Genomic DNA, 24410 nt, shown 5'->3' with positions numbered 1-24410 from the left:
GTTAGGATGTATCTGTCTAGCCTGGTGAAACAGCCTCATATCCAATGTCCTTGCCTCTACTCTATCACCTATCTAAAACATCATATTAATTTCCTCAATTTAAAACAGCATTTCAGTAGCTCCTCATTGCCCATGAAATCAAGTCCAAACTCATTCTCCCATGGACTTTAGGGAAAAGCATTGAGGGAAGAAAAGTAATATTTATTGAGCATTTACTCTATATGAGGCATCATGCAGAGTAGGGTTGAATCCAGGATTCAAACTCTCTTGCTTAACTCCAAAATCCATAGATATCTCACTGCTTTACGACAGTGTAGAATTATATGGTATTATTACCCATATATTATTACCCATTACCAGGAGCTTCATTTGAACCAAACTTAATGAGTTTGTGACTATTGGGAATAAAGTAGGTAACCTTCAAGTATTCTTTTCTAATTTCAACGTTCCAGACAATAACAGGATTTTAGCTTGACATATGAAAGTGTCAACCTGAGCAAATGGGAGGATTTAACTGTCAATCGGGACACTAATTGTAGTGGACAATATTAGGTGGCCTTTGCCTGTCTTTGTAAAATCAGTGATGCTTACCCAAAAAACTGTGTAATAAGTCTCTAAACTAATAACGTTGTGAAACAGTACACAAACATTATTAAATTAAAAAAAAGTTAAATTATAGGGTTGTTTGAATTTCCTTTGTAAAATCTTTGGCAGTGGTGTGCCTGGTCCTACGGATGGCTGGTTCTGGGCAGAGGTTTCTGTGAAGTCTGTGAATTGAAACAAGTCACCAAATTCTATATGTCCTTGTATTTGCTACTGAGCAGCTGCAAGAACAAAATAATGTAAGTGAAATGTGTATCCCAGCCTTTGTCCCATAGGAAGGAGGCAAACAAAGCCACTCTATGATCAGGTATCCATCACTATGTGTTAGTGACTTTTGGGGGGCAAACTTTGTCAGATGTAAGGAAGAAGCTGAGGATAACTTAGCTGCAAGACATGACCTGGTGGCAAATGGTTTCAGAACAGGTGTCACTTGAAATGAAGGAACATGGCTACTATGGATGATGTTGGGAAACTGAGAGGGAAACCTAATGCTGTACCTACAGATATTTTCATTTTTTCAAGATTCATTATGGAGTGACTTGACCACTGATGTTTCAAACTAAATTATTATAAAGCTGTATACGTGATTTAAGAACTTCCCTTCTCTCAAATGCCGACATACAAAGACTTACATAAACTCTCACACTCATAAGGGATACTGATAGATTAAAGTAGGGGAGTTGGAGTGCATTTAATTTCTCGAGAGTTCGGTTCTTGTGAAATTTTTGTTGCCTTGCAGAAGACAGGCCTGGATGGATGTAGAAAGTCCTATGAGTCAAAACATTCTCATTCCATTCCATTCTTGTAAAATAAAACTACAGCATTTTGTTTCATCATTTTTTCTCTATCAGTGTAAAATCATAGGTTGTGTGATGAGAGTAAGTCTACAATCCAAGGTGATAATTTTACATATAAGGAAACCAAGGAGGGTTTTGTATGTAAGGATAATTGGTTGATAGGGTCCTGTCACTATCTAACAATAGAACCAAACCCAGGATACAAACTTGAGGTTCTCAGTCCATGGGGCTCTTATTACAGTGATACTTGGCCTCTTCAGATGAGGTCCTTGCTTTGAGTCGCAGCTTCTTAGGATTACCAAAAGGACCTATATTACACTTTTGAATTCTGTCAAAGAGGTAAATGTTGGCAAATATATTAGTGTATATATAGTATGCATTTCCTAGCTGAGAAACCCAGGATATAAGATCTGTCTTGTCTTTTTAGAGAGGCCTCAGGCAAAAACAGTTAATCATACTCCATCTTTAAGGCCTGATAGGGAATACCTTTGCTACCACCTTCATGCCTCTGTGGAATTCAGCTCCTCCATTTATTCTCTGAAGTCACTGATTTCAAGCCTGCTGTCTCTGGAGATGTAGAACCTTTGACTGAAGGTTTAAATGGATGAGTTCATTGTATTACTCATGGAAGGTTCATGAGTATTATGCCCTGGTCACTGCAGCCACTGGTGTCCTTTACCATGGAATGGTGCTCAGGGAGGCACAACTTGATTTGGAGGACCCTACTGCTGCAAGGGAGTTTCAGTTTCTAATCTGTACTCAATGAAAAAGCCTCTGCTGTCTGTCTCCCAACTCCCTTGTTTTTCCTCGTGCGTGTGCATGCACACACGTATGCATACTCTTTCTCTTTTGTCCTGTGTGTGTGTGTGTGTGTGTGTGTGTGTGTGTGTATGTGTATGTGTGTGTGTGTCCGTCTCCGTCTCCCTTGGGATCTCTCCCTGGATGTCTCTCTTCAGGATAGACATGGTAATTCACTCATTTTTTGGGTTGTCTCAGGGTCAAACAGCACAGCATGTAAAAGGCTGTCTGTAGTAATGTATGTAGGGATCCAGGCTGTGCTGTTTGATATGATAGCTCCTAAGTAATTGTGGCTATTTAGCATGTGAATTGTGGCCAGTGCTGCATATCGAAATAATATTTTGGCTATATTGTATTAAAAATATTCAATCACTAATAAAGTATAGTATTAAAAGTAATTTCACCTATTTATTTTTACTTTTGTAATGTGGCTGCTACAAAAGATAAAATTGTATATGTGGCTAATATTTATTTTTATTACTCTTTTAAATGTTTATTTATTTATTCTGAGAGAGGGAGAGTGAGAGAGTGCGAGCGTGCATGCTCAAGCAGGGGAGGGGCAGAGAGAGAGAGGGAGAAGAGAAAGAATCCCAAGCAGGCTCTGTGCTGTCAGCAGAGAGCCCGACGCCAGGTTCAGTTTCATGAAATGTGAGATTATGACCTGAGCCAAAATCAAGAGGTTGATTAACGAACCTAGCTACCCAGGTACTTTAGTTTTTATTATTTTTAAAATTACAGTGTTATCAACTGTAGCTACCCTGTCATACATTTGATTCTCAGACCTTAGTCCTCTTATAGCTGAAAATTTGTACCCTTTTACCAACCTCTCCCTATTTTCTCTTGTCCTTGGCAGCCACTTTTCTACTCTGTTTTTATGAGCTGGTTTGTTTGTTTTTTGGGGGTTTTTTGTTTTGTTTTGTTTTGGGTTTTTTTTTGGTTTTAGATTCCAGATATAAGTGATACCATGTAATATTTGTCTTTTTCCTATTTTATTTAAATTGGACAGTGCTGATTTAAGGTTGTTGTTTTTTAATTTACATCCAGGTTAGTTAGCATATAGTGCAACAATAATTTCAGGAGTAGATTTCTTAATGCCCCTTACCCATTGAGCCCATCCCCCCTCCCACAACCCCTCCAGCAACCCTCTGTTCTCTGTATTTAAGAGTCTCTTATGTTTTGTCCCCCTCCCTGTCTTTATATTCTTTTTGCTTCCCTTCCCTTATGTTCATCTGTTTTATCTCTTAAAGTCCTCATAAGAGTGAAGTCCTATGATATTTGTCTTTCTCTGACTAATTTCGCTTAGCATAATGCCGGCTAGTTCCATCCACGTAGTTGCAAATGGAAAGATTTCATTCTTTTTGATTGCCGAGTAACACTCCATTTTATGCATATATACCATATCTTCTTTGTCCGTTCATCCATGAATGGACATTTGGGCTCTTTCCATATGTTGGCTATTGTTGGTAGTGCTGCTATAGACATTGGGGTGAATGTGCCCCTTCAAAACAGCACACCTGTATCTGTTGGATAAGTAGTAGTACAAGTGCTGGATTGTAGGGTAGTTCTGTTTTTAATTTTTTGAGGAACCTCCATACTGTTTTCCAGAGAAGCTGTACCAGCTTGCATTCCCACCAACAGTGTAAGAGGGTTCCCATTTCTCCATATCTGTGCCAGCATCTGTAGTTTCCTGATTTGTTGATTTTAACCACTCTGACTGGTGTGAGGTGGTATCTCAGTATGGTTTTGATTTGTATTTCCCTGATGATGAGTGACGTTGATCATCTTTTATGTGTCTGTTGCCCATCTGGTTGTCTTCTTTGGAAAAGTGTCTATTCATGTCTTCTGCCCATTTCTTCACTGGATTATTTGTTTTTCGGGTGTTGAGTTTGGTAAGTTCTTGATGGATTTTGGATACTAACCCTTTATCAGATATGTCATTTGCAAATATCTTTTCCCATTCCCTCGGTTGCCTTTTAGTTGTGTTGATTGTTTCCTTTGCAGTGTAGAAGCTTTTTATCTTGATATTGGGGTCCCATTAGTTCATTTTTGCTTTTAATTCCCTTGCCTTTGGAGATGCATCGAGCAAGAAATTGCTATGGCTGAGGTCAAAGAGGTTGTTGCCTGCTTTCTCCTCTAGGGTTTTGATGGTTTCCTGTCTCACGTTCAGGTCCTTTATCCATTTTGAGTTTGTTTTTGTGAATGGTGTAAGAAAGTGGTCTAGTTTCATCCTTCTGCATGTTGCTGTCCTGTTCTCCCAGCACCATTTGCTAAAGAGACTGTCTTTTTTCCACTGGATACTCTTTGCTGCTTTGTCAAAGATTAGCTGGCCACACTTTTGTGGGTCCAATTCTGGAGTCTTTTTTCTCTTCCATTGGTCTATGTGTCTGTTTTTGTGCTATTACCATGCCGCTTGATGATTACAGCTTTGTAGTAGAGGCTGAAGTCTGGGATTGTGATGCCTCCCACTTTGGTCTTCTTCAATATTACTTTGGGTCTTCGGGATCTTTTGTGGTTTCATACAAATTTTAGGATTGCTTGTTCTAGCTTCGAGAAGAATGCTGGTGCAGTTTTGATTGGTATTGCATTGAATGTGTAGATTGCTTTGGGTAGTATTGACATTTAAAATTTTTTTTTAATGTTTATCCATCCCTGAGACAATGCGAGAGACAGAGTGCAAGCAGTGGAGGGGCAGACAGAGGGAGACACAGAATCTGAAGCGGGATCCAGGCTCTGAGCTGTCAGCCCAGAGCCCGACAAGGGGCTCAAACTCACGAGCCATGAGATCATGACCTGAGCCAAAGTCGGACGCTCAACCGACTGAGCCATTCAGGCGCCCCAGTATTGACATTTTAACCATATTTATTCTTCCATTCCATGAGCATGGAATGTTTTTCCATTTCTTTGTGTCTTCTTCAATTTCCTTTGTAAGTTTTCTATAGTTTGCAGCATACAGATCTTTTATATCTTTGGTTAGGTTTATTCCTAGATATTTTTATGGTTCTTGGAGCAATTGTAAGTGGGATTGATTTCTTGATTTCTCTTTCTGTTGCTTCATTATTGGTGTACAGAAATGCAACCAGTTTCTGTACATTGATTTTGTACCCTGCGACTTTGCTGAATTCATGTATTCAGCTGGAAAACCTTTGAAAATATTTACTACACTACATTTTCTGAATTGAGTCCTAATCCTTTCTTCAGCTATGTCTAATCTTCTGTTTAATTTATGCAGAGCTTTTAAAAAAAAAATCAGTGACTATGTATTTTTTGTTGATAATCGACAGTATTTGCTTCTTTGTTTATAAGTCCCTGCTCAAATATCACCTTATTTATGAGATGTTCATTAATAAGTGGCATAAGGTAATACCCCTATAACCCCTACACTTCACATGTGCACACACAAGGGTCCTCCTTATCTGTGCTGCCCTGATTAATTTTTTCTCCTGCAACACATATCACCATCTAGCATAATATATATTTTCTTGTTAATTGTATTTCTCTATGCCCCCTCCTCCACACACATTGGTAACTTAAGCCACATGAATATAGGAACTTTATCTATTTGAGTGCACTGTGGCTTTCTTAGTGTTTGGTACACAGTAGGAACTCAGTGAATCATCATTGAATGAATGAGTCCTATAACTCATTTTATATCTGCTTACTTTATAACCTACAGGCAATGTCCAATATGATAGCTACCAGCTTCCATATGACTCTTGAACACTTCAAATGTGGTTAGTCCAAATTAAGATGTGCTTTAAATATGAAATATACACGGGATTTCAAACAATTTATAGAAAAAAAGGATTTTTAAAAATTAAAGTAAAATATTAAACTACTGAAATTAATTTCACCTATTTCTTTTCCTTTTTGATGTGAACATTTAATTACCTTTAAAATTATATAGGTGACTCATACTCATGGTTTACATCATGTTTATATTGGACAGTGTGGTTGTAAACTCATAACAGGCCATCTATAGGTTTTTCTCTAAGTTCTTTGTGTGTTAATCCTCTTGTTTATAGTATCTGCTGGTCTTGATATAGTTGCAGATTTCATCTCTATTTTTAGTTTCTTTTTATTTTTTTAAGTCTATTTATTCTGAGGGGGGAAAGAGAGTGTGCATGATTGGGGGAGGGGCAGAGAGAGAGAGCTAGAGGGAGAGAGAGAGAGAGAGAGAGAGAGAGAGAGAGAGAGAGAGAATATCTCAAGCAGGCCCTGCACTGTCAGCCCGAACCATGAGATCATGACCCAAACTGAAATCAAGAGTTGGAGGCTTAACTGACTGAGCCACCCAGGCACCCCACACCTATATTTTTAAACTTGTTAGTTCATTTTAAGCGGAGGTTGTTGTTGTTGTTGTTGTTGTTGTTGTTGTTGTTGTTTAGGAGGAATCTTGTGGCCTGGGTTATTTTTGCAGATGGTTTGTATTTTTTTCCTGCTAGGCTTTCTAGGCTGTGTAGGGTGTCGATAGCCAGGTACAATTGTTTATGTTAATTTACTGTCTTGGAGGTTCCTAGGCTAAGTTTGGGGTTAGTAGATTCTACCTATGTGGGGCTCCATCATAGGAATTTAATTTCACTCTAAAGATTTATTGTCATTTCACTGGGTAGATAGGTGGAGAATTTTTATTTCTCATTCACTAGGATTAGTCTTTCTAGTGTCTCAATCATAATCCCAGTTCTCAGTTCTAGTGTTCCACCTTGAGTGAACAAATCTGTTATCAGCCTTACGTATGTGTGCATTAAAATCAAGATCCTCCTATCATTGGGCTAGTACTGTGTCCAGAGCTCTACAAAAATCAGCATGTACTTCTAGAATTCTGGCTTTCAGGAAGCTCTTCAATTCTGGCTCCTGAAGAGTTCACATTTTTTGAAGTCAACTCTATATTAAAATGTATTAGGTTTATCCAACATCATTGGGTTTTATAGGAAGAGTTCCTGTATTAGCCAAGTAAAGTCATTTTGCTGGAATCTGAAATCATAATTTCTTTAACCTTTGTTCTTTGATAGACTTTAGATTGTTCAGTTATTCAATATGTAAAAAATGCTGCTAAGGGCATTCTTACATGCACATTTTTCAATGTATGTCTGTGTCTTATGGAGAATTCTTATATTTTTGTCTTAGAGATAAATTCATAGAAATAAAATTGTTGAATCAAAAGAAATAAACACAAGGCAATGTCTTATAGAGAAATGAACAGACACATAGATTAGGGGAACAGAGTAGAGAGTCCAGAAAGTGACTCACACAAGTATATCCAACTGATTTTTGTTAATGAAAAAAGCAATTCACTGGAGGAATGATGATCTTTTTAGTAAATCATGTTGTACATTTGGATCTATCCATAGATCAGAAAATAAACCTCAACCTAAGCCTCACACCTTGCACCAGAATTAACTCAGAATGGATCATAGATCTAAATGTTAACTATAAAACTTAAAAAAATAAATGTAAAGTATAAAACTTTTAAATTTTCATAGGAAAATGCAGGAGGAAATATTTATAATTTTGGTTTAGCAGAATTTTTAGGCATGACACCAAAAGTGCAATCCATAAGAGAAAATAAAAAAGACAAATTGGTCTTTATCAAAAGTTTTAAACTTTTACTCTGTAAGGGAATGTATTAAGAGGATGAAAAGACAAGCTACTGACTAAGAAATTTCACAAGTAACGTATTTGACATAGGACTTATATCCACCATATATATGAATCGCTTTAAACTCAATAATAAGATCATATTCCCATTGGAAAATATGCAAAAAAGGTGACCAGACATTTAACCAGAGAGGATATACAGAGGGTAAATGAGCACATAAAAATATGTTCAGGGACATTAGGCATTAGGTAAATGCAAATAAAAGGCATGATATCAGTGCACATTAATCAGAAAGACTAAAACAGAAGATAGTGACAACACCAAATGCTGGCAGGATGTGAAAAAACTGGATCTGACATAGATTGTTGATGGAAATGTAGAATGCCACAACCCTCTGAAAACAGTGCAGCAGTTTCTTATAAAGTTATGCTATTTACATGTCATAGGACCCAGTAATCACAATTGTGAAATTGTGCACACGAATATTCATGGCAGCTTTATTTGTAATAGCCCCATACTGGAAATAACCCAGATGCCCTTTGATGGGTGAATGGGTGAAGAAACTTGTTCACCCATATAACGAGGATATAACTCAGCCATGAAGAGAGACCAATTTTTGATACCCACAAAAACTTGGATGGATCTTTAGGGCATTATGCTGAGTCAAGAAAAAAGCCAATCTCACGAGATTATATAGTGTATGATTCCATTTATATAATACTCTCAGAATAACAAAATGATAGTGATGGAGAATTGATCATTGGTGGTCCGGGTTAGAATGGGAAGACATGAAACTATAAGGGGGATATGATTGGGGAGTTTTTGTGGTGATGGAACATTTCTGTATCCTGATTGTGGTAGTGGTTACGTGAATCTATACAGGTGAAAAACTTTCATAGTACTACGCACCAAAAACACAGATGAATACATGTAAAAACTAAAGATATTTAAATAAGGCCTATAATTGAGTTAATAGTATTATACCAATGTCAATTTCCTGGTTTTGATATTTTAGTATGACTATGTAAGATGTTATCATTGGGGAAAGGTAGGAGAAACTATCATAGGAATACTTTACTATGTTTTTCAGTTCTTGGGGTTCTTAAATTATTTCCAGGTAAAAGGTTTTAAAAAGGTATAAAAATTTCAAAACTATTAATACAGATTGCCAAATTAGTCTTTGAAAAGATCATATCTATTTTTCTTGCATGCTAATAGTATTCCCAGCGGCTCTCTATAAATTTAGCATACTTGGTATTTGTTATGTATTTATCAATATCTGAAGTCATGCTGTTGTTTTCTTATTTGATTAGTTTCTGTTTTTCTGTTTTTTTCAAAGTTTCCTTGTTTTGAGAGAGAGAGAGAGCATGAGGAGGTGCAGAGAGAGAAGGAGAGAGAGAATCCCAAGTAGGCTTCATGCTATCATCACAGAGCCCAACGTGAGGCTCGATGCCACAAACCATGAAATTATGACCTGAGCCAAAACCAAGAGTCAGATGCCTGACCGGCTCAGCCACCCAGGCACCCCTGTCTCTTTTTCATAAAGTCAGGGGTAATGTCTCATACAGTTCTCTGTTCTTAGTGACCCACAAAAGTACTTGGCATAAAATGGGTCCTAGATTAATGTATTTTGTGGGTTTTTTTTAGTTTATTTACTTATTTTGAGAGAGACAGAGAGCATGTAAATTGGAGAGGGTCAGAGAGAGTGAGAGAGAGAGAGAGAAAGAAAGAGAGAATGAATCCCAAGCAGGGTCGGTGCTGTCAGCACAGAGCCTGAGGCAGGGCTTGAACCCACGAGCTGTGAGATCATGACCTGAGCTGAAAATACCAGTCGAATGTTTAACCGACTGAGCCCCCCAGGCCCCCCAGATGAATGTATTTTGAATGAATGAATGAATGAATGAATGAAGATAAAATAGCTTAATTGACTCAAGTATTAGTGAGATGGAAAAACATTTTTTTTAATTGGCCATTATAGTTTTTCCTTTGTTGATTGACCATTAATGTTATGTGCCCTTTTTTTTTCAATTGGGGGATATTTATCATTTTAAGAATTATTTATATGTGAAAATATTTATCCCTTGTCATTTTTCAAAGATTTCCCTGGCATCCATTTTGTTATTTTTGTTCATTTTTTCTTCTAAATTTAAAAAACTAATATTATGAAGCTAAATGTTTTTTGGTCACTAGCCCTCGTTGGGTTGCTATGGCACTGTCGCAAACATTAGGCTTCACGGCTGACGCAAGAAAGGGGGGCGTGGGCTCAGGCGCACAGAGGCCGGACGCTTGCGTCATCCCATGCTCCTCTGCGTGTTGGCCGCACGCTAACGGTCAAACGGGAGCCGTGCTCTGGCCCCCCGGGGGGAAAACAGTGTTTTTTATGGAGTTGGGGTCCCGAAGCTTTGTGCGTGGGCAGTCTTGGACCTGGCCACGCTGAGATAAGGAAGCCTCCTCAGCTGGTATTGATGCCGAATGTGACTTTTTAGCGTATTAAAATGGCCGCGCCCCAAAACGCCATCCCTTCCTTGTCGGAATGCCAGTGCCTCATCTGTGTGGAAATCTTAATCGAGCCCGTAACTCTGCCTTGTAACCACACAATCTGTAATCAATGTTTCCAGTCAACTATCGAAAAGGCAAGTTTATGCTGTCCTTTCTGTCGCCGCCGGATCTCTTCGTGGACCCGGTACCATGCCCGAAGAAATTCTCTTGTCAACCTGGAACTGTGGCAGATAATTCAAAAACACTATCCAGAAGAATGCAGGCTTAGAATGTCTGGGCAGAAATCAGAGGAGATGGTTGATGACTTTAAGCCAGTTCGCTTATTAAGTAAGCCCGGGGAATTGAGAAAAGAATATGAAGAGGAGGTACGCAAGATGGAGGCAGAGCGACGAGCCATTGAAGAAAATGAAGAAAAATTGAGTAAAGAATACATACAGAGATTATTGGCAGAAGAAGAAGAGGAGGAAAGACGGCAGTCACGAAAAAGGCAAAGAGAGCTGGAGGAACAACTGAAAAGTGATGAAGAACTAGCAAGAAAGCTAAGCTTTAATCTTAATTACTGTGACAGAAAGGACTTGGCTTCTCCTTTGAATTCCACAAAACCTGGTACGGTCACAGCCAAGTCTCCAAAGAAAAGTAAGAAGAGAAACACCATCACTGGAGATATTCAGACATACTTCTCACCTAAATTTCATTTTGGGTCAACATCACGGTCTGAAGTTGCCCAAGAAAGCAGGAATATCTCCATGACCAAGGAAACTGACAATACTGTGGTAAAAAGCCCTGTGTGGCAAGATACAGTAAGTGAAGAAGATATGCCAACAGTTTTTCCACAACTATCCATGGACATTCAAGAACAGGCTGCACAGTCTTCAGTAGAGTCACCTGTACCTCAGTTGCATGACAACGGTAGAGAATGGTGCCTTCAACAAAAAATTAAAATGACACGAAGCAATCGTGATAAAGAATTACGTGTCCTAAATAACAAGGGACCTGAAGCCAGAGTTCCCTGCTTTGGAGAAACAGAGAGTGCATGCACTGTATCAGGTATGACACAGATAATTGAAAGCAACAAAGTTGACACAGAAAATGAAGACGATTGCCTACTGATCAGTGAAGATATTTCCGAAGGAAAAAACCAGGAATCTTTGTTTGAAGCAGTCACGGATCCATGCATTTCTGCAAAAAGAAAGAAAATGTTCCCCAAAGCTTCCTCAGCTCCAGAGGAAACAGAAATCAACGTTACCGAGAATGTCATAGATTTGGAATGCTTGCCTTCTGAGAGAAATAAACAGGAAGAGCAGGACTGGTTTTTTGCATATCAGCTTCAGCAAAAAATAGACAAAGAACAAATGAAACCCAACCGGCAAAAAGGGTCCCCAGATGAATATCAGCTACGTCCTGTATCTTCACTTCCAGACAAATTGCGAAGTGGGCAGAGGAAGTATTCCAAAGACCAGAAGTTCAAAAAACAGACTGATAGAGAGCATTTAAAATCTCGGAGAGGCTCAGAAAATGAAAACTGACAGCCATCTCTTAAGATCCAGTTGAAACATTCAGTTAATGTTAACAGGAGAAAGATACCAAATCCTTCTACAGATAATTGTAATGTATCTAAAAGGGCTCATTCCCTACCATCTAGTAAGTTACAGACAAGTATTTTTCAGATGTGTCAGAGGTATGGAAAGTAATGTGTGAGTAAAGGGAGTCTTTTGTAATCTAGTAAAGCTGGATTGTGATCATCTCTTTTTGGTCGGAGAGTCTTTATAAATTGTTTCATTAATTCTGCTCTGTGGTCACATTCCCTGTCCTTAATAAAAGGACTGTGTTGGGGCGCCTGGGTGGCTCAGTCGGTTAAGCGGCCGACTTCGGCTCAGGTCATGATCTCGCGGTCCGTGAGTTCGAGCCCCGCGTCGGGCTCTGTGCTGACAGCTCAGAGCCTGGAGCCTGTTTCAGATTCTGTGTCTCCCTCTCTCTGACCCTCCCCCGTTCATGCTCTGTCTCTCTCTGTCTCAAAAATAAATAACGTTAAAAAAAATTAAAAAAAAAAAAAAGGACTGTGTGGTTATGAGGGAGGAATATACACATGCGTTTCTGCCAAACTCAGTGGTAATCAGGAGTCCCAATCTTTTCCTTTTAAATAACTGTGATGTACTAAGTTTGACAATCCTTATGAATATAGAAATGCCTTGGCGAACTCCCGAGAAATCTTCAAGTGCCATTTTCTTTCCAAAAAATGCATGCTTTTTGGCCTTTGCTTCTTTCCCTTTTTATCCTAGCTAGTAATCAAAGCAAGATTATAATACTATACCAAGTAGTTAGGAATCCAGGCAGGGTAAGTTCTCCTGCTACTTTCCCATATATTTGCAGAACGCTTGAAACGTATCTTCCATAACACCAAAGGAATCTAGTTTTCAGTTTGACTTGAATTATTTTAAGCATTATAGCAATTTCTTCCATTTAAAATGGTTTATGATTAATGTGAGATCAGAAAAATAAGAGTTTCCTGGAAAATTAGGAATTAGTTGACAAAGGAAACTAGTCTCTTGTTGCAAAAGGAGTTAAAAGTTGGGGTGAGGCTCAGTGGGGTGGATTGACAATTTAGAAACACTGGAACTGAGGGAATAATCAGAAAAGGGGTCAAGGTGGAGTAGCAGGTGAGTTTTGGCAGAGGATTCTCCTTCCTCCTATCTTTGCTAAATGACATGGAAAACATTTGGGTGTTTTAGTTTTTCACACCATAGTATCTGGATCTGGTGGCAAATCAAAATCAGTTACTAAATTACCTGAAGTTGGGGGAGTTAACATTTCTCTTAATCTGCTATCCCAGGAAAAAAATGGGAATTTACTTTAGGAGTTAAATATAGTATCTCATGTTGTGAGACCTGAGACATAACTATGTGTCTATTTCTTTATACTATCATTTGTATTGATACTGTTATTTGTGTTGATGGACAGAAAAAGAAAGTCTGTTGCTTGGGTTTTGCTGTCTTACCCCTGAAAGTTAAATCAGAAGGCAGTGATTTCATTTTGTCAAATTCAACTCAGAGACTTAATCTCTTGTTTATTAATATGAACGACTTTAAGCAAACAGCAGTTTTAACAGCATTTCTGCTGATCTCTAGTTCTCTGTCCTTTTAAAATAAAAATACAATAAAATGTCCTGGAGCTAAAAAAAAGTATTTATGTTTAAAGAAAAACTGGTTTCTCTCTTTGTCTTTAGCTGCAAAAGATCCACTGGATCTGAGAAATATGCTAGTTTTCTAGAAATTATAAGGTTGTATTCAAAATCGCAGATCATTCATTTGCTTGTAATTTATCTTGCAGTTAAGTAGAGATCAACCTATTTTGCCGTATTAGTGCTTCCTCAGCGTTATTTATTAGAGTGCCTTTTGTTTCTTTATTGGTTCGGTTTACATTAACGTCATGAGTTATTAAATACACATTTCCCTTAGAATTTTTACCTTGTTGTTTCATTTGTCTTTTCCCAAAATAGTACCACTGAGTTTAACTACTCTACTTAACACACTGTGGTATCTGATTACACAAGTCTTGCTTTAAAAATATTTCTTATTTATTCTTGCTTCCTGATTGATCTAAGCGAACATTCTGCAAAATTTGAACTAAAAATGCCTAGCTTCTTGCTGTTAGATTTGATTTAGAAAATACTTCGGAGAGAGTTGGCAATTTTAAAATATTTAGTCTTCGTAACCGACAACATGGTGTCTCTCTTCAATGTATGTAAGTGTTCGTTATGGTATTTAGTCAAGTTTTATAGTTTTCTGCTCATAGGTCCTGCTCATTTTATCTAGTTTACTCTTAGACACTTTATATTTTATTGTTTAAATCTGAAGACAATAGATTTTCCATTATACCTTCTAACTAGTTTTTTTTCTGCCATGCTTGCAGTTTGTATACTTATTATGTAACTCAGTCTCTTATCGCTGTTTTCATAATTTAAATATGTTTCATTCAATTTTTGTTGTACTTCTAAGACTGGTAGTGTTCTATTTTTCAAAAAATGATGATGTTGTCTGTTCTTTTTCTGGATTTATAACCCATATCTGGTCTTAAAACTTAAGTAGTGTTAAATAAAGGTAATAAAAATGATCATATTTCTCATATTCTTGACTCTAGAGGGAAGGCATTTATTGCTTTACCACTTAGCATAAGAAATATATATGAAAGATACATGACATAAAATATATATTAAAATATGTATAGATAAACATAAATACATAAATCTGTATAAATGAGAAATCTGTGAGCCATCATGTTTATAACCTTCCGGCTTTCTGAATTTTCAAAACATGAATGGGAATTTCATCAATTGCCCCTTCAACCTCCGACTGAATAACCATAATTTTTCTATGGCATAATGATATAATCCATAGCCTTTCTAATACTGAACCACATTACATTATTTTAAGAAAGCATATCACATGTGATTGTGTTTGTTAACGTGTTGCTGGATTCAATTTGCAAGTACCCTTTTAGGATTTCTTCAGTTATATTAATTAAGACCATTAAGTATTTTGTTCATGTTTGTCAGGTCTTTTTTAAGTTTTTATTTCAATTCCAGTACAGTTAGCACACAGCATTATATTTGTTTCAGGTGTATGATATAGTGATTCAGCAATTCCATGTATCACCCGGTGCTCATTACAAGTGCCCTCCTTAATCCCCATCACCTATTTAACCCATCCTGCCCCTCCCACCTCTATGGTAACCATCAATTTGTTCTCTATAATTCACAGTTTGTCGGGGCTCCTGGGTGGCTCATTTGGTTAAGTGTCCAACTTCAGCTCGGGTCATGATCTCACAGCTTGTGAGTTCAAGCCCCGCGTCAGGCTCTGTGCTGACAGCTCAAAGCCTGGAGCCTGCTTCACATTCTGTGTGTGTATCTCCCTCTGCCCTTCCCCTGCTCATGCTCTGTCTCTCTCTGTGTCTCAAAAATAGGTAAACATTAAAAAAAAGTTTGTTTCTTGATCTGTCTCTATTTTTCCCCTTTGTTCCTTTGTTTTGTTTCTTAAGTTCCACATATGAGTGAGTGAAATCATATGGTATTTGTCTTTCTCTGATTGACTTCATTTAGGATTATACTCTCTAGCTCCACCCATGTCATTGCAAATGGCAAACTTTCTTTTTTTTCATTCTTATGACTGAATAATATTCCATTGTATGTATATTACATTTCTTTATCCATTCATTAACTGATGGTCACTCAGGCTGCTTCCATATCTTGGCTATTATAAATAATGCTGCTATAAACATAGGGGTGCATGTATCCCTTTGAATTAGTGTTCTTGTATTCTTTGGTAAATAAATACCCCGTAGCGTGATTGATGGACCACAAAGTAGTTTTATTTTTACCTTTTTGAAGAACCTCCATACTATCTTCCACAGTGGCTGTACCAGTTTGTATTCCCACCAGCAGTGCATGAGTGTTATTTTTAATCTCTATCCTCACCAACGCCTGTTGTTTCTTGTGTTGTTGATTTTAGCCACTCTGCTGCCAGGCGATATCTCATTGTAGTTTTGATTTGCATTTTCCTGATGATGAGTGATGATGAGCATCTTTCCATGTGTCTGTTGGACATCGTTCACTGTGATCAACTGGGATTTATTCCTGGGTTGCAAGCGTGGTTCAGTATTTACAAATCAATCAATGTGATATATCACATCAGTAAGAGAAAGGATAAGAACCATATGATCATTTCAATAGATGCAGAAAAATCATTTGACAAAGTACAGTATCCATTATGATAAAAACTCTGTGATGGCAGAATTGGGGGAAAACAACAGTGCGTGAGCAAAGCAGTCTTGTGTCTTTTAGGCTAAGTGAGGCGCTTCGCTCATTGTGTTCTCATCCATGCCAAACATTTTACTGGGATAGGAATCCGCATCATAGGTATCACAGTGGTCTGCACGGCCTGCTTGGGCCCGTAAATCAGTCTAACATTGGTATTGCATTTAATTACTGTGTGTCCAAGCAAGTGTCTTAATTCAGTTTCTCTTCCAAAGCAGAGTCTCAGACAAGGACTCGGGTGCAGGTAACGTATTTGGGAGTGGACTCCAGGAACAGGAGTGAAGGAATGAGTATAATGGGACAGTGGAGGAAGAAAAATCAATAAGAAACGTGTTATTGAACTGGTTAAATGATGTGTTCAATCTCTTCGGTGGCCCTCTGAGAAACTGTGTAGAGTATACTTAGAATTGTCCCTCTAGCATGCAGCCTTTATCCACCAATTCCTGTCTTAGTTCATTGAGGGTTTACCCCTAGGGACTTTCACACCTCCTGGCTGCTGTACTGGATTGCTGAGTAAGTAAGTAATGGCTTTGCAGACACCGTGGGTAATTGAGGTGGGATGTTAAGATACAAAGGGTACTTAAAAGAGGTGCAGCTGAAGTTAGAGGCAAAGAGGTTTGGCCTGAGGCACCAAAACCCTCTGTCACAAGCAGCTTCTTCACTTCAGACTCATTAGTGATAAAGCTGATATTTTGGTCTCCGTATACCTCACTCCTCCTTGTCTGTGTTTTTTTATAATGTTTATTTCTTTTCTGAGAGAGCATGCAAGCATGCACATGAGTGGGGAAGGGACATAGAGGGACACAGAGGATCCGAAACAGGCTTCACGCTGACAGCAGAGAGCCTGACCTGAGCGGAAACCAAGAGTTGGACGCTTAACTGACTGAACCACCCAGGTGCCCCCTCCTTGTCTATTTTTGGATAGATTTAGGATTGCAGATGCGTGAGCAGTGTTACTGTCGTGGTTATTTGGTTTGGAATTCTTAAAATTGTAATAGTAGCAACCCAAGATATATTTCTCTTATAGACCTTGTAAGTAAACCAAATTTTAAAGTATTTTACACCTCTAACGCTACAAAAATAAATATATATTAAGTTATTGATCCCAGCATTATTTGCCATTGTAAAATATTGGAAACAACTAAATTCCCATCCACAGGAGATGACTGAATAAACTATTTATAGTACATCTACACAATGGAATATTACGGGGTTGTAGAAAAGAATGAGGAATATCTCCAGGAATTGATATGGTGTGGTTTTCAGGATATGTTGTTACATGAAAAAAACCTGACGTTCAAAAAAGCATTTAGTACATGATACCTTCGTGTAAGATAGAGGTGAGGGTAAGAATGTATCTGCTTATTTTTGCAAGAAGAATCACGGGAATGTGGAACAAAACCTCATGAGATTAGTTATTTATGAGGGTGGGTAATATCAGGGTGGAATGGATACAAGAGGGAGTGACAGCTTTCTGAGTATATTTTTGTACAGCTTTTACTTTTGGGAGTTTGTTAATGTATTACATATTGGAAAATAAAATTGAATCAACAAGGATAGGGGCGCCTGGGTGGCGCAGTCGGTTAAGCGTCCGACTTCAGCCAGGTCACGATCTTGCGGTCCGTGAGTTCGAGCCCCGCGTCAGGCTCTGGGCTGATGGCTCAGAGCCTGGAGCCTGTTTCCGATTCTGTGTCTCCCTCTCTCTCTGCCCCTCCCCCGTTCATGCTCTGTCTCTCTCTGTCCCAAAAATAAATAAACATTTAAAAAAAAAACAAAAAAAAAACAAAAAAAAAAACAAGGATAGATTAAACACTAAAAGTAAATTGAAACAAATAAATATAACTGTTTTTAATGTGAATAACATAAGTTACAGTGAAGGAAAATAAAACTAACCAAAATAATTTGGAACACAGTACTTTGATGATATGCCTTCAATCTAAATACAAAAAAGAACTGGAAAGAAATCTTGAACTCTTTGATGTAAATTTGTTTTCCATAGTGACAGGGGTATAGCAATTCTGAAACAATTTTATATGTATTTCAGTAATGAAAAAATAAAATATTGATGTTTCAGGAAGCCAATATCTCTCATTTTTAGAATGAAAGAAATATAACATGAATTGGGAGAAGGCAAGGCAAAAAAATACATGGCGCTGAATTGAGTGAGAAATTCCAATGTGGTAATTAGTATTGATATACTCGTTTCTAAGTACCATTCCATGTTAAAAAGGGAAATGGCTGGTTCCAGGGCTGGAGGAAGGAAAATGCAAGATGCATCTGGGCCATCTTCTTGTGCCATAAATTAAGGAAGCACTTAAAAAAACATAATGACATTTCAACAAAATGTACAAGCCAGCCTGAAGGAGCTGAGGCTAAGCCAAATTTAGGAAAAATGAGTCATAAAATGAATGACAGAAATTAAATATAACCTGTTGTTTAAAATGAGAGTTCATTAGTCCGTACTAAGACACACACACACAAATGCCAACTTAATAAATATAGAGGAATTGACACAGACGATGGTCATTTCAGATAAGATCATCAATGGATGTTAATGCTGTTAGCTAAAAGTTTGGGTAACGGCATATTTGCCTGGGCTAATAATATCTTCCCCCCAATTTCTCATTAATTACAAAGGAAATTTACAGTGAAAAGACTTGAGGGGTACATGCATTCCAAGTAATCAAAGTTAGCATCACTAATAATGAGAAAAACAGACCTCAAGCAGCTCCTGATATGAAGCACTGGAAACAAGACAAAATATGTGTAATGTCCCTGACATAAATGCATAACCTGGATCTCCACATGACACGGCATTAGGTAAACATAAATTGAGGGTCGTTCAACAAAATAATTGGTCTATGTTCTATTCTGTAGTACTGGGGAACTTTTTTATATAAAAAGAGACTGCAGAGACATGACACCTAAATGTGGTGGTGATCTAGGACAATGTCCAGTACCATGAGGGAATAATGATATAAAGAACGTCATTAGTACAAATGGCAAAGTTTGACTCTGTACATATGCACAATATATTAGATGACAATATTGCATTAGTATTAAAGTCCTGAATTTGATGCTAGTACTGCTGTTTCTTAAGGCTATGTGTGGGAAAGTACTAACGGGTAAAGCATCATGGTGCTGACAAATGACTGAATTCTATAACTCGGCACAACTACTAAATAACAATAATCAAATTTATTGTACCATAATAGCACAATCTATAAACGTATTCTTTTGAATATGAGATATAATATTTGTTATCATGTATGAGGAGAGCAGATGTGGCAAAGTGTTAACACTGAGTCTAGGTGAAGAGTATCTGGGAATTCATTTTATTACTCATGCAACATTTATGCAGGTTTAAAGACTTGTTCAAAATAAAACGAAACAATTAAAGGAAAATGCTTTAGGTAATATATTTATCTGTAATTTTAACATTTAAAATGTGTTTTTCATAAATTCTCTCACTGCTTTTTGACACACAACAGGACACTATGCCTGAGCCTTAATATATTCTGTAATAATTGGCACATGCTCGGTATCTAAAGAACTAGAAGAATAATTTGTGCCCAGTATACTCTAATTGGCTAAATTTTGTGACTCACGCATCCGTTCTTAGAATGTGAGCCCAAATAAGGGTTATTCCTCTAGCCTATGTGCCTAACTTGTGCCAAACCTTAAAAAAAAAGAAAAAAAGGCATTTCTCTCTAAATTGGGACACTTACTTTTATCAGTAATTCTATTTTTATTACATTTTTTCATTTAATGATGAATGATTAGAGGAGCTGTAAGTTGGCATTGGCCATAATTTTTAAAAACTTAATCTGCAGAATAAATTCTAGATAAATTCAAAAGATAACAGAAATTTCTCAAAAATTAATTTGATCTCCCTTAACCAAGATGCTTTAAATTAAAGACCTGGATGAATTAAATATGATTTCCCTGCCATCTACCTTTTCAAAATGCTCTGAAGTGTACTTATGATGAGATAAAGTGTTTTTTATCCTATCGATCAAAAATTTAATATATACTTAGATACTGATGACTAATGGAACAAACCAGAACTCCTTGTTGGGAAGAAAAATAGCTATATAGACTTTGACAGGAAAATCACGAGAATAGATAGTTCTATGTAAAGTATCTTGGGTAACTTTTATGAATATGCTTTCTGGACTTAAAATTCCAAGTATATGGAGTAGATCTACTTGTCCTATTATTCCTACTAAATTCAACTAAAAAACTCCAGCTTGTATGTATAAATAAACATAGGAAGACTCTAGAAGAATGAAGTAAGAAGGCAGATCTGCTAGGGACCTCAGGACCTGATGAAAGGCAGGGTGGTGGGTACTTCGGGTTCTCTTTTTGCCTTATACATCCCACAGTTGAAGCTGAAAAGGTGGTAACCTGGAAACGCTAATGGGTGCAGATAAAAAATATCACAGGGTGAATTATAATCACAGTCTCACCCATAACTAATTTCGATGATTTAGATGTTGAGAATTTGGACCTTTAAGCTGGCAAGACTTAGAGGACAGTTTGGAGTTAAGTTGATGCTGTAATGGGTTGATACTTTTGGGGACCTTGGGCTAGGGTGAATGTATTTTGTGTGGGATGGGCATGTATCTTTGTCAAAAGGTGGACTGTATAGACAGAATAATTGCCCCCCAAAGAGGTCCAAGTCCTAGTGCCTATAACCTGGTAACATCTTACCTTATGTGGCCAAAAGGACTTTACAAAGGCAGTTAAATTAAGAACTGTTTTTCTTATCATTCTCTTCTCCAGGAGTATTTATTTATTTAATTTAAGTCCAAGTTATTTAATGTATAGTGTAGTAATGGTTTCAGGAATAGAACCCAGTGATTCATCACTTACCTATAATACCCAATGCTCATCCCAACAAGTGGCCTCCTTAATACCTATTACCCATTTAGCCCATTCCATCGCCTACCTCTCCTCCAGCAACTCTCAGTTTGTTCTCTGCCTTTAAGAGTCTCTTATGGTTTGTCTCCCTCTTTGTTTTGATCTTATTTTTCCTTCCGTCCCCCTGTGTTCATCTGTTTTTTTCTTAAATTCCGCATATGAGTGAAATCGTATGATACTCATCTTTTTCGCTTAGCGTAATACATTCTAGTTCCATGCAGGTTGTTGCAAATGGTAAGATTTCATTCTTTTTGATCACTGAGTGATACTCCATTGTATGTATGTGTGTGTGTGTGTGTGTATGTATGTGTGTATATACACATACACATCTTCTTTATCCTTTCATCAGTCAATGGACATTTGGGCTCTTTCCATAATTTGGCTATTGTTGATAGTGCTAGTATAAACATTGAGAAATTAGGAACTTTTAAATGAGATTATTCTGGTTTTCCGGGTGGGCTCAATGTAATCACAGTGGATCCTTATAAGGGAAAAATGGTGGCAGAAGAGTCAAAGTTAGATACAGAGATGTCATACTGGAGCCAGCAGTCAGAGTGATGTGATTGCTGACGGAGACCACAAGCCAAGTAATCAGGGAAGCCTCTAGAAGCTGGAAAGGGCAAGGAAATGGATCATCTTTTAGAGCCTTGAAGGAACTCAATCCTGCTGACATCTTGATCAGACCAGGAAGACAGATTTTGGAGTTCTGACATGCAGAGTTATAAGAAAATATAGGAAATTAGTATACATTTGAAGCAGTAAGTGATAGAACTGAAAGGAGAAAGAAACAAAACACATTTATAATTGGAGACTTCTTTTTCTCAAAAATGTGTAAAATGACTACACATAAAATCAACAAGGATATAAAAGAGTTCAATAATACCAGAAACAAACAGGATCTGATTGACATTTATATAAAACTGAACACAATGGCAAAATATATATATTCTTTTCAAGTCTTCATGGAGCATATATCTCTATAGATTATATTTGGGACCACAAAACAAACATCAGGAAATTTAAAAGAATTGAAATCATGTGTTCTTTGACCACAGTGCCATTAAAAAAGAATAACAGAAAGATAACAGGAAAGTCTCTAAATACATGAAAACTGAGCAGCACACTTCTAAATTATCCATAGGTCAAAGTATCTATCATGGGTGGTAAAAAATGGATAAACCGAACACAAATGAAAATGCAGCACTTGAAAATTTGTGGGACACAGCAAAAGCAATGCTCAGGGGGAATCTTCTAGTACTAAATGTGTATATCAGAAAAGAAGGGGGTGCCTGGGTGGCTCAGTCAGTTAAACATCCGACTTTGGCTCAGGTCATGATCTCATGGTTTGTGAGTTGAAGCCCTACATCAGGCTCCCTGCTGTCAGCATGGAGCCCACTGAGGATTCTCTGCTCCCTGCCCCCCGCCGCCTCTCTGTCTCTTTTTCTCCCTGTTTCCCTCTCTCTGCCCTTACCCTACACGTGTCCTCCCTCTCTCTCCGCATCCCCTGTGTCTCTCTCAAAATAAATAAACATTTTTTTTTTAAATCAGTGTAGAGGTGCCTGGCTGGCTCAGTCACTAGAGCATGTGACTCTTGATCTTGGGTTTGTGAGTTTGAGCCCCACTTTGGGTGGGGCTCAAATAGATTTAATAGACTTAAAATCTATTTAAAAAAATGAACTAATGAAATTCAGGCTAAAGAAAAATGACAATTATATAAGTCAGTGCAGAAGAAGCATTTGACAAAAATCATTGCTCATTTATGATAAACGCTCTTAGCAAACTAGGAATAGAGGAGTGCTTTCTCAACTTGGTAGAGTATGTAGTAAAAACTGACAGCTAACATACTTAATGGCAAAATATTAAATGCTTTCCTGTTAAGCATTGGTAAAAAAGCAAGGATGTCCATTCTCCCCACTCTTATTCAACAGGGTGATGGAAGTTCTGGCTAGTGCAACAAGACAAGAAGTGAAATAAAAGGCATAGAGATAAGAAATGAAGAAATAAAACTATATTTGCAGATGATATGATTGTCTATATCTAAAGTTACTAAAAGAGAATCTTCCTAGAACTAATAAATGAGTTCAACAAGTTCATGAGATACAAGATAAACACAGAAAAATCAATCCCATTTCTTTATACTAGAAATGAACATTTAAACCTTGAAATTAAAAAATAGAATCCCATTTGTGAGTGCTCAAAAAAAAAAAAAAGAAATACTTAGTTGAAAACTGAATAAAACCTATCCAGGACTCGTATGCTTACGCCAACACATTGTTTGTGAAAGAACTCAAGGATGTAAATAAAAGGAGAGACATACCATATCCAGAGATTGGAAGGCTCAGAATAGCAAAGAAGTCCATTCTCCCCAAATTGATATACAGGTTTAAGGCAATTCCTATCAAAATCCCAGGAAGATTCTAAAATGTATATGGAAAGGTAAAAGTACTAGAATATCTAAGACCACTCAGAAAAAAAAAAAAAACTTGGGAGAAATCAGCCTATTTTGAAACTTACTATATGTAAGTACAGTGATCAAGGCTATAGGTCACATAATTAATGGAACAAAATAGAGAATCCATAAATAAACCAACACAAATATACCCAACTAAATTGGGCTTCCATGAGTGGGGGGCGGGAGGGGGAGGATCTAAGTCTTAAACAAAACTTAACAAAAAATGAATCATAGACCTAATATAAAATATAAAACTATAAAACTTCTAGGAGAAGAAATCATAGAAAACCTTTAGGATTTAAGACTAGGCAAAGCATTTTTAGATTTGATACCAAAGGTATGATCCATGAAAGGACAATTAGATCAGTAAGTTGTACTTAATTAAAACTAAAAACTTTTGGTTTGTGAAAGACCCTGTTAATATGATTAAAAGATAAGCTTTGGAGTTGGAGAGAACATTTGCCAATCACTTTTCTGAAAAAGGTCTAGTACCTAGAATATATAAAGAACTTAGAACTCAATGGTTAAAAAGCAAACAGTTTGGTCAGAATATGAGCGAAAGACATGATGAGACATTTCAGTGAAGAATATAATGTCGATAGCAAATAAAGGACAGGAAGAGATGTTCAACATCTTTAGTCACTAGAGAAATGTAAATTAAACCACAATAATATATCATTACACACCTTGCAGAATGGCTAAAATTACAGAAAAATGTCACAGCACCAAATGCTGGCAAAGATGTGGAGAAGTTAATACACTGGTGGTTGCAATATGACATGCTCTAGCCACTTTAGAATGGTGTAGAGTTTTCTAAGCTTTCTAACTGAACTCTCAATTTTGGAATAGCTGTGTATATGCATGAGTTGTACAAAATAATACAGGGAGATTTCATATAATCTTTAGCTTGCTTAGGTATATTTTTAATTTTCA

At 37.2% G+C, this 24410-nt stretch overlaps 1 protein-coding gene across 1 annotated transcript; it reads left to right on the top strand.

Annotated features, from left to right (window-relative positions):
• The first annotated feature begins 10289 nt into the window (after positions 1-10289).
• Positions 10290-11984, top strand: LOC115507780 (E3 ubiquitin-protein ligase RNF168-like). Its single transcript, XM_032592233.1, is given in 1 exon segment — positions 10290-11984. A coding segment is annotated over 1 exon segment (1695 nt).
• Positions 11985-24410: the final 12426 nt, after the last annotated feature.

Source organism: Lynx canadensis, chromosome X (genome assembly GCF_007474595.2).
Source record: "Lynx canadensis isolate LIC74 chromosome X, mLynCan4.pri.v2, whole genome shotgun sequence".
NCBI lineage: Eukaryota > Metazoa > Chordata > Mammalia > Carnivora > Felidae > Lynx > Lynx canadensis.
Note: the sequence above shows the minus strand (reverse complement) of the source record. Positions and strands in the feature narration are given on the sequence as shown.